Raw genomic sequence first — 12,037 nt, 5'->3', positions numbered from 1 at the left:
TTGAGTGCAGCTAATAGAGGCAGCAATAACTTATACAGATTCGTAATTAAAATATAACACATCAGCCTTCAATGGAAAGACTTCTTTTTTTGGTCTGTCTTTTTGAATGTTTTTTTTTTAGGAGACAGCAGATCTACAAAGCTATTGCGGCTATTTTCTGGCAATCAGGCAGCTACGTTTTAGGATCTGTTCGCGCTTTTTCCGAATTTTTCACATCTTCAGTGAGAAATCAAATTGAAGTACTGATTTAAACCATGTTTTTGAGGAAATGGAATTACAAAAACGAGTAAAATTGAAGCGTGATTTTTTCCAAAGAGCTTTGAAGTGCAGTGAGAAGTTGTTAATCCAACAAGTTTTGAAGGCTAACTTTTATCACTTGCGGCAACTTGATTGCTGTTTACAGTATTTTTTCTCTTGAGTGACATTAAAATAATTGATGTTTTCGAGTGGCGCCTATTTGCTAATGATTGAACTCAAGAAAGGTCAGCTGTTCTTGTTTTTTTTTTACTTTGATAACATTGATAGACATTTCATTTTGTCCATTCTCAAATAGCTCTTGTTGTGTCACCTAGAACCGTTAATGGCAGTATTAATAGCTCCTAATGAGGCATACGTGAACCCAACGAAATATTTGGTTTAGTGGCTAATAGTTTTCGAGACTTTGACACTATTAACTCTTAAAAGTTTTTAATTTTTCGAGTTTTCAGAGTATTTGGTCTTATCGTTTAATATCATTAGGGACAAGTCACATAGATCATGAGGATGAAGTATTTAAATGGATTTAATTGTTTCATATCAAAGTTAAAACTTTCTATGACTTTGAATTTCACTCTTTCCAAGAAATATTAATATTTTGAGAATTTTCAGATTCATTGCTCAATTTGCTGTTGTATCTCTTACTCTCCATGATGACAAGTCTCATAAATTGCTAAGGTTACTTAAATTAATCAAAATAATAATTACAGTTCTAAGTTGTTCTTTTCTTTAATTTATCAGCGTTTTGTTATCGAAAAATTGTACATAAATTTTGAGTTTTACAAATAATTATATCTTATTACATTATATCATTATCACATAATCTCATTAATGATAGACTTCGTCGAATACTAAGAATTAATATGCGAATCTAATTTGCTGCTTAAGTTTATAGCAATCGCTTTTAAGATTTGATACCTGCTTTTCGGAAATTAAAAATTGTGGTCTTTAGTATTCTGTTGTTATATGTCACTTATTCTAGAAAACAATTAATTCCTATTGTCCTTCTAATGCTGCGTAATTTTTTTTCGTCTGCCTTTTTTTACTGTTTTTTCATGAGACTGCAGATCTACAAAGCTCTTGCGGTTATTTTCTGGCAATCAGGCAGCTATGTTTTAGGATCTGTTCGCGCTTTTTCCGACTTTTTCACATCTTCAGTGAGAAATCAAATTGAAGTACTGATTTAAACCATGTTTTTGAGGAAATGGAATTACAAAAACGAGTAAAATTGAAGCGTGATTTTTTCCAAAGAGCTTTAAAGTGCAGTGAGAAGTTGTTAATCCAACAAGTTTTGAAGGCTAACTTTTATCACTTGCGGCAACTTGATTGCTGTTTACAGTATTTTTCTCTTGAGTGACATTAAAATAATTGATGTTTTCGAGTGCCGCCTATATGCAAATGATTGAAATCACGGACGGGCAGCTGTTCTTGTTTTTTTACTTTGATAAAATTCATAATTTATTGAAAATTTCATTTCACCCCTTCTTAAATAGCTGTTGTTCTGTCAACTAGAATAGTTAATGGCTCTATTGTTGGTTCCTAATGAGGCATACGTGAACACAATGAAATATTTGGTTTAATGGCTAGTTGTTTTCAAGACTTTGACATTATTTATTGTTAAAAAATTTTAATTTTTTGATTTCAGCAGAGTTTTTGGTCTTATTGTTTAATATCATTAGGGACAAGTCGCATAGATCTTTGAGATGAAAAATTTAATTAGATTTATTTGTTTCATATCAAAGTTAAATTTTTTTTACTTTGATATTCATTCTTTTCATGAAATGTTAATATTTTGAGATTTGTTCAGATTCATTGCTCAATTTGTTGTCGTATCTCTTACTCTCCTTAATGACAACTCTCATAAACTGCTAAGGTTGCTTAAATTAATCTAGTTAATAGCTACAGTTCTAAGTTGTTCTTTTCTTTGATTTATCAGCGTTTTGTTTTCGAAAAATTGTACATAAATTTTTATGAATAATTGTATCTTATTACATATCATTATCACATAATCTCATTAATGGCAGACTTCGCCGAATACTAAGAAGTAATATGCGAATCAATTTCGCTGCTTAAGTCTATAGCAATCGCTTTTAAGATTTTGATACCTGCTTTTCGGAAATTAAAAATTGGTTCTTTGGTCTTTAGTATTTTGTTGTATTTCACTTAATATAGAAAACAAAAAATTCTTATTGTCCTTCTAATGCGGCGTGTTATATGGTATCCGGCGTGAATTATTTCGCGTTGCAGTTATGAGTTTCTTTAATTTGGCGCCATTGGTTTTCGTAGCGTCCAATTTTCTCTTTTTCTTTGTCAGATTACCACAACGTTGTTGTATTATTTACTCATTCTAAGCATAAATTGATTATTTTAAATTGAATTGTTTTGGTTTTCCGAGCAGAACAACTTGCTAATCAGCAAAGCTGAACGATTAGTTGTTTCAACAAGGAGGCTCAGTAATGTGCGTACACACATAAAGTTCCGACCCCGCTCATCAACATTCTCGACTTATTTGGCTATCCAAATGATGAAGAAATAGAAAACTTTCAAAAACATACATATCGTTCCATAAGCACCCAGTAGAATAAAAGAATTCCACCATAGAGGGCTGATGAGCGCGTTTGATAATATGACTTCTAGAAAGGACAATAATAATTATCAAACAAGAAACATTATATACGACGAAAATTCGTTTTCTATCATAAATAAAATCAGCAAAATTAAACTCGCATCAGATAAAATCTAAACGAAACAATTTAACCTATACATCATTTAAAAATTTTGGAACCTTTCCTCCATGCGAGTGGTTAAAAGGTCGACAAAAAAGAGCAAAGAGGTGCAAAGTTCAAAAACACGTTTCTATATTTGAAAAGAATTAATTTCACTGAAACCGCTAAGCTAGTCAATTTTATCGCCATATGAAGCAATTGAGACATGTCATTATCCAATGTTTAATTGCGCAAAGTTTCAAAACCAATAGGAATCACTATTATTGTTATAAATTAAAATGAAAACAAAAATCCTATAAAATGTACACATACAAAAAAATCTCAAATATTTTGTGAAATCTCGTAGTAACAGCAGTAACAAAGCCAAGAAAGAAAATGTTCAAAGCTAAAACAGTTATAGAGATTAAATTGTAGTTAACTGGAAACGGATTGTGACCTGTGTTTACAGAGACTGAGCTATAAATCGACCGAAAAATTAATTGAAATTGGCGAAATTCAAAAAGCCGATTATGTTTTTGAAAACAAATATTTTCAAAAGTCATAACAGACTTCAAAAAGATTAGCAATGGATTAAGTTGCAATACCTCAGGAAATCAATTGGGCTGGTTAATAATGAGACTTATTCACGACCCCTCAAAATAACAACAATCATATAAAGAAGCCAAAACTTCAAACAATTTTATGAGATCACACTGTTCAAGGCACAATAGTTATAAGATTATACATACAAGAACTGTATATCGTCATTTTCTCCTCATTTTCAAACATCAAAGAGTCTTTCTTCTAAAAGGATTACGTAGACATGACAACAAAAATATACCAAGGAAATGAACAGTAACGAAATCTCGAAAATTTTTAATGAAATTAATGACCGAAGCAATCAGTCAAAAGGTATAACCAAGCGCGCAACGTATAAAACAAGCGCTTGAAGCGAAATAGAAATTAAGGCTTCCAATTAGTGAGGTTGAGCCGAATGGTTACAAAAAAGAAATCAAAAATGATACACTTGAAAAAAATTCCTTTTTTTATTTCAATTTGAAAGTCTTTAAAACAAACAGCTGTGAAGTGAGTTTTCTACCTAGGTTACGTCCTGGGAAAGCAATTAAAACCTATCGTTCTTAGGTATATGGCGTATAACAACAAAAAAAGGAAAAACAGGCAAAAACAAAAGATCAATAAAATTTTGCTAGATAACTGTGTCTCTGCCCAAAAAGCATGAACTATGTAACAAAAACAATTAAATATTTGGATACGCGTTTTTAACATCGCTTTGCAATTTTCCTACTATGCTTTTCTTCAATTGCAGTTTCCAATAATGCAATAATACGAAAAGGAAACAAACTTAACTCAAAAAATATGCAGTTATGTTCAAAAAATCGAAAAGGCGTTGTATCAAAACAAGGAGACCATGAGTTGAACATACAACTGCTACAGACATTAATTTATAACCCACAAAAATTGGTTATTGCTTGTTGTTACTGAGACTGCGCCCGAAGTTGAGAGAAATAAGATAAAATAGTGGCAAAGTTCAAAAATTAACCTATGTTTTCTTAAAACAAATATATTCAAAGTCATGACAGACATTAGATAAGAACTGAAAGAAGTGTCCAGGATTATTTACACCTCCTGAATAAACAACTGGATCTTTGACTGGGGACAATAAGTTATTGGGCGTAAAAGTTGGGCACAAAAGATAACAGATGAAAGCAAAATTCAAGAAGTACATAAATTTTTTTTTTAAGAAAACAATTGTTCAGAGCCATAGCAACCACGCGCTTAACTCTGAAACCGTAATATAATCTTGTTGTGCATCTATTGTTGTGAATGGTATCTGTCTTTAATTTGGCCCTGATTTGAAATTCTTGTAAGTAAAAAAAAGTATACAAAAAACCATTTACATAGCGGAATTATTTCGAAAAAAGTCGCGCCCCAAAATTATCTAATAAATATTTTATCGTAAAGGTCCATGGCCAGATCAAGATCGGCCCACATGTTGCTGCCCGTCTAGCAAAATACTCATTTGGTCAAATGGTTGAAAAATAGATCAATTTTTCATCAATTTCTTTCAGTTTGTCCAAAATAAAAATGCTTTTGGTATATTTTATGAGCTTAAAATTGCAAAAAAAACTGGTAAAATTATAACTCCAGAAGACTCTCAAAGCCTGTGGGTGTACAACGAGGTCAAGTGTCAGCTTAAAAAGAGTATGGCCGCAGTTTTAGGGTATTTATTTCAGCAAACTTAAAGCAAGTCAGCTGAAAAATCAAGTTTGGTCCCAAAAAAGTGGAATTTTGAAAAATTTAGCATGTTTTCTAGCCAACAAACTCAGACTTAATAATTCAGCAACCCTCTTCTATCTTTAGTGATAAAATTATTTACACTACATTTAACAATTTGAACAAATTTTTGGCAAAATTAACGAAATTTAGGTCAAAAATACCAAAAAAGTGAATAAAAACGGCTAAAATACGTCTAATATTCACAAAATTTTAAAACTGGATAACTCTCTATAAGAGGTTAAAATTAAAAAAACTTTTTAATTCCTTATTCTACGCTGGATGGGCTTTTTAATGATACCACTCACAACTCTCTACGATGATTATATCGATCGGCCAAAATTGTCTGAACAAAAAAAACCCATTTGAGTATATAGTTACTCCCCCACTAAAGTGGGTCGGAACAGTTAATTTAGCATCAAGTAATGCAACTATAACCCAAAGTATAGCGATTAACACATTTCACAAAGTTAACTGGAAAACACTTAATATTAACGCGTTGAATCGAACTGGGTGGTGTAAAGCTCTCCTCGTGATTGATAGGAGAGCAGCTGTTACACGAGGGTATATTTGCTCACGCTTGTAAAACGAAGAAAATTTGAAAATTGTGTGAACTCATTTTTGCCAAAAAATATGTTCGAAGATACACTTTATTATAAAGGTTGGGTGGAACTGTCAAAATGGTCGCACACTTGCCAAAAAAGGAATATGGTTACTGACAATTATAATGATTAAAGAGCCACAGAACAAGGGAAGCCGTGGCACATATTTGGTTGACCGAGAACCAACCATTGGATTATAACCGTTATAATCGAATCATTTGAGACCGTATCCCACTCTACTCACAACAATTTGATTATGTTATTAAAAGCAACACATGCGGAAAACCATCTTCAAACAGTATCAACAGATGTTCATGAACTCAACAAAGCGTTACGAATACATCTCAAAATACGTTCCTCATTTCGTATACTATTAAAAAATTTAACGCATAATAACTTTAAGTTACTCAAAATGGAATTTTTGAATATTATAACTTTGTTCCTGTTAATGTTTGCTCTTTGCAAAGCTTACCCGAACCTTGAAAGGAATCTCCATCATGATCTGATGGTCAACTACAGCCGACTTGGACGACCCGTGATGAACTTCTCACAACCTGTTCACCTCATTTTCGGAGCTTCGCTTTATCAGCTGAAAAACTTTGACGCAAAGCAGGAAACAATGTCCTTAATCCTCTGGCAAAGAGTGCTCTGGACAGACGAGTATTTACGATGGGATCCAGCGAAATATGGTGGGATCGGGGTGACGAGGTTTGATGTGAGTGGAATTTGGGTGCCTGATTTGATGCCTTACAATGACGTGGGGGAGTATAACATAATGCATTATGCTGAGATCATCCCAGTGTCCGTGGATTCGAATGGGAGGGTACAGTGGCTATCTCAAGTTAGTCTTTTCTCATGCCGAATATACAGATCAATTTAACGTGGAAACAGCTGAATTTGATGTAGGATACAACCTCAAGTATTATCAAGTGATACAACCTCAAAACTTCCGTATTCTGAATATTGTGAAATATCCCAAAAAAAATCAAAATAAAAAATTAATCGAAATTAAAAATCCAAACAATTTTGGATCAATTTTTCGTATAATTAGCTACTTTTAATACCCAGGTTGCCCGAACTTGGAAAACATGGTAAGGCCGTAGTAGAGCATCGTATAAGTCTTAGATGAAAACCGTACAAAGGTCTTGTTAAGTTTTCAACGGCCCGTAGTAAGGCCGTACTGAAATTTCTAAGTTTGTGTTAGGCTGAAAACTCCAGTATTTAGAAACAAATAATGAGCAAGAGAGACTTTACAGAACTGGATATAATAGTCTAGTTACTGTAGTAAAAATCATTTATTTGGAAAGAGGCTAAAATGGCACATTTTAATGTATATTCCCGTGTATAACTCTGGGAAGCTAAAGCAATTAAGACCCAACCGACACATTCGCCTTAATTAGTGCTTGTAAAGCCGTAAGGTTCTCAAACATTTATTTAGCATTTTTAGACTCAATTTTTATAAAGTTGGTCGTTTCAACGGGTAGAAAAGAGTTGGTTCCCAGGTTGAGGTGTGCTTTAATGAACCGGGGGGGGGGGGGGGGTCAATTCCTTTTTCTATGAACGAGATCACTAGTAAAAGTTTAAGAAATTAAGACCTAAAGTCTGTGGTCACTTACAAGATTACAAGCTTGAGATCCAATCAGAATCAGTTTTTTCAGACAAAAAACATTAACAATAATAAGTTGCTATTAATAGAATGATCAATAATATTCAAGTACTCTCAGCTGCACTCCTCCACCAATTGAGCAAAAAATATGAACTTTTCTACGGCTCACATGTCAGACACCTTGAGAACCAAAATATAAACTATTCAGTGATCGTGATCTGTTGTTAGTCTTTATTATTTATTATCCAAATTAGGAATCTTTGCGAGAAATAAAAGTTAGCTGAAAAAACTTTTAGATTGATATATCGAAGATCGAAGAACGCATTTTTTCGCAAAAATTTAGAAACATGAAATGAATGCAAGATGAATGAGGTAAATGATGCCTGAAATTTAAGTAAAAAAGGAACAAATGATCTGAAATTTGATAATGAATAGCTTTTTCTTGGATAGGTCTGCTCAAAATACAATGGAGTCAAAAAGGAGCAAACTTTCAGAAAAGAGGCATTATTTGATCATGGACAAAAGTGTGATCTAGGTTTAATGCCATGTACATTAATCTGATCATAATCGAGCACCTTAAATTGGCATTAAGATGCTCAAATGTACAGAAAATTTTCTTTTCAATATCTTTAGATGCATTAGTGGCGCCACTGGTATTATTGTCATTTTGGAGTGCTTTTATAAAAGTACTGAACCATGACTTTTAGTTACGATAACACGCGTGTGCATATATTTGGACGATATTTGTCTCTAAAACTGTTCTTAAATTTCTGTTCAACATCCTGTTTCCACAATTTTGTTATCTGCAATTTCCGTTAAAAAGCTACATGACATTTTGAATAACATGCGTCAATGTTTTATTCGACTCTCTAAGACCGCTTTGAGCATTATTTTGCTGTTTCCGCCGCATTTATTACGCTTTTGCTACTTTTGAATAATTGCAAGCAACAAACGTGCTTCTGAAAAACACAGTAGAAAAGCACAAAAAATTGATGGAATTATGCTCAACAATCTCATTAGCTTGACTTATTGATTATAAACAAGGAGCCTCGGTAATGTGCCATCGTACATAATGTTGCGACCCCGCCCATCTACATTTTTCACTTAATTGTATACTAAATGACGAAGAGATCAAAAATATTAAAATTTTCAACAAACCGCTAACTGAATAAAACAATTCACCTTAGAGGGCCGATGAGACTTGTCATTAACCTGACTACCAGAAAAGACGGCGATAAAAAATCAAATTATCACAAATACTAATTAAAACCAAAAATCGTTGTCTATTTTTTAAAACAATTAATTACCAAATCAAAAGATAAATCCTATACTAAACTAAACTAATTCTGTACATCGTTAAAAAAGGGAGCTATTCCTCTGTGCGACTTGATAACAAGTCAACAAGAAAAGAGCTACAGGGCAGAGTTTAAAAAAACTTGCCTTTTTCTAAAAAAATATTAATGTCAAACCAGTTGTAAAAATTATATATCAACGGAAGTCACTGAAAAATTCATTTACATCTCAATAGAAAAACACTTTTCTTTATCCAGTATATGTCATGCGACTATAAAAAGAACACACAAAAAGACAAAATTTTAAAAAAAAATCAAAATTTGCACGAAAACGCTGCCCCAGCCAATTAAACATTAAGCTGTTCACTAAGATCCTTAAATTTTGTAATTGCGGTTTTTTCAAATTGCAGCAGAACCGCTCATTTCTGTGGTACTGCGAAAAGAAAACGAAATCATAAACCAAAATAATTCAAATATGCGAAATCACGAAAATTTTATGAAAACTCAGAGTGCCAAGAACAAAAAGCGTTTGAGGAAAAAAATAATTATAAAGAAAAAATTGTATTTCACTATATAATGAATGTGGTTTGATTTTTTTGAAGAAGATAAGTGCAAAAGTAGCATTAATAAAATTTGCAAAGCTCGAACTTTCGTTGTCTTTTTTTAAAAACGAAAATTTTTAAACTTCATATCTGGCATAAGCTTTCAACCAAAACAATAGACAGTTTATCTTGCAATGTCTTAGAAAATTAAAATCGCAGTTTTTATTGTGACTGAGCCATAAGACTACAAAATAACAAAAAACTAAAGCAGAACTTAAAAAATCACAAACAACTTTACAAAACCACAGTGTTGAAGCCAGTACAGTAAAATTATCAGATAAAATTATAAGATAAATTATAAGCACAAAAAAAGTAAATCTTAGCAGAGAAATGATTGTTTAGTTCAACAAAAAAATAACGAGATCTCTCATTAATGAGACTAAGTTACCAATAATCAAGAAAACTTGAAAAGATGACCAAAATGAGAACAAAAAGGAAAAAAGCGACGAATATTTACTTTTTTTAGACTTATACTTTTTTGAAGAAAGTTAATTTAAAAGTCAATAAAAACCATCAACTATATACCAATATTAGTTAATGAATTCATTCATATGTCTATAATTGGCCATTGAGACTTTTACCGCCAAACATATAGATGCCTAAAACGTCGAAAAATAACCACAGATACAGGACAAAAATAAAAAAAAACTACCAAAAGTCTGCAATAAAACGGTGTCGCAACCTTAAAATCGTAAGCTATAAAAACACTGAATGTGTTAAATTGCGCATTTTATGTGTTCTGCGATTGGATTCTTCAGTAGCGAGACAATTATCCGCAGAATCAAGAAAAAGCAAAATGGGCAATTATGCAAAAAAAAATCCCAAAATTTTGTGTAAAAACTCGTATTACCAGAACCAAAAGCCATTATTTAAAAAAACCGCGACAAAGATTAGTTTTTGGTATATTTGAAAGATAGCTAGACATGTGTTTACTGAGGATGAGCTAAAGAGCTAAAAGTTGAGAGAAATGATATTAAAAAAATGAAAAGTACCAAAAAATCACTGAAATTTTCTTAAAAACATTATATTCAGTGTCATGAGAGACCTTAGATGACAACCAAATGCATTGTATAAGTTTGATTATCTCTATTGGAGAAGCCACAATGATATTCGATCAATTGGAATTGAAAACGGACTGCAAAAAATAACAAATGAAGACAAAACACAAGAAATCAGTTAAAGTTTACTAAAACTCTTTGTCAAAGCCATAAAAACCATTAGATTTTTTTTAAAACAAACTATATGTACTTAGGGCCTGATTGTCACTGTGATTAGGAGATTTGACTAATTGAGCCGTTAACTGAGATTTCTTTCTGTAGTTGACATTAAAATAAACAACAAAGGCAAAACATTTTGAAAAATAAAGGCAGTGCCCAATTAAAATTTTAAAAATTTCTGATTGTAAGAATCCAGGATAAGATCAAACCTATCCATGATTTTGCCGCGCTCCCAAAAAAACTCCTTAATTGTTTCAGATGTTTGTGAATTATATCTCTTGTTTAGTTAAATATTCCAACAAAGAAACAATGATGCCTGTTGTATAATTATTAAGATAAATTTGCAAATGGAGGCAAAATTTTAATTGTGGAAGACTTTTATAGGTCGCCGAACGACACTCAGCTCATTTTGAGTTTACGGTGATTGTGTTGGTGGTATTTAGGTCTGATGTCTGACAAACTTACACAAAGTGGACAAGAAAGAGCTAATTTTATGCCATTTTTGATTAAAAGTTCGAAATTTAAACATTTTTTTTTTAAAATTTTATAGCGACCACAACTTCAATCAAACAACTCAGCACCACTATTCTATCTTAAGTGAAAATAATAGCACTCTATCAATAAAATTTCTAAGATATTTTTTATTATATTATCAAAGTTGAGCCAACTTTTTGCGAATATTAGAGAAAATGAGAACAAAAAACTGTTGAATTTTCACAAAACGTTAAACCTCGATAATTCCCTGAAAAAATTGAAATTCGAAAAATCTTGTTTCCATATTCTAAGATGTACGTGCCTTCTAATGATACAACTCACAGCTCTCTACGATGAATATATCGATCGGCCAAAATTGACTGAACAAAAAAAACCCACTTGAGTATATAGTTCCTCCCTCCCCACTAAAGTGGGGTTCGGAACAATTATAAGTTTCTATAGTCTCACCCGAAACAGCTCTATGTTTTCAATAATGTTTTTTTACAGGATACATTTTAGGAAATGCGTTTTTAGGATCAATAATGATATAATTGATTATATGATAAAACTGATGATAATGTTACCTTTAGATATGGGCTTTTGATTTTAGTCTGCGACCACTACCACATGTACAATGGATGTGTCCCATTTCCCTTTTGACAGCCAGACGTGCTTTGTGGCCATTGGATCCTGGCAGTTCAAACAGACAGAAGTGGACATCGATTGTGCCGCATCAAACCTTGACTTGTCCTCTTATGTTGAACACTCACAATGGGACCTCATTGGTAACTTTTCAAAAACTTCATTTCACTCTGAGTAAAGTTCTAAGGTTTTTGAGAAAAAGGTTAACTAGACAAGCACTAGGGCTATAAAGCTTATCAAGAAATTTTTAAATGCGGGTCATTGATCGCCCATGCGACAGAAATAGCGCCAGAATTTAATTTTCCTGGATTGATCTTAGGCAGTCAATCCAGATATTGATGAGTTCC

At 32.4% G+C, this 12,037-nt stretch overlaps 1 protein-coding gene across 1 annotated transcript; it reads left to right on the top strand.

The window, feature by feature from the left end:
• The first annotated feature begins 6,199 nt into the window (after positions 1-6,199).
• Positions 6,200-11,898, top strand: LOC142335148 (acetylcholine receptor subunit beta-like 1). The gene is made up of 2 exons (XM_075383511.1): positions 6,200-6,698; positions 11,659-11,898. Exons 1-2 carry the CDS (start codon positions 6,270-6,272, stop codon positions 11,866-11,868), a joined length of 639 nt encoding a protein of 212 aa, XP_075239626.1. The 5' UTR covers positions 6,200-6,269; the 3' UTR covers positions 11,869-11,898.
• Positions 11,899-12,037: the final 139 nt, after the last annotated feature.

Source organism: Convolutriloba macropyga, chromosome 2 (genome assembly GCF_964194025.1).
Source record: "Convolutriloba macropyga chromosome 2, txConMacr16.3, whole genome shotgun sequence".
In the NCBI taxonomy this organism is placed as follows: domain Eukaryota; kingdom Metazoa; phylum Xenacoelomorpha; order Acoela; family Convolutidae; genus Convolutriloba; species Convolutriloba macropyga.
This window is presented reverse-complemented; position numbering and strand designations above follow the sequence as displayed.

Excerpts from the sequence above, each read along its gene's own strand:
- LOC142335148 (XM_075383511.1), top strand. The coding sequence starts at position 6,270 with ATGGAATTTTTGAATATTATAACTTTGTTCCTGTTAATGTTTGCTCTT. Across the intron at positions 6,699-11,658 it reads GGGTACAGTGGCTATCTCAA|TCTGCGACCACTACCACATG; the intron begins GTTAGTCTTTTC and ends TTTTGATTTTAG.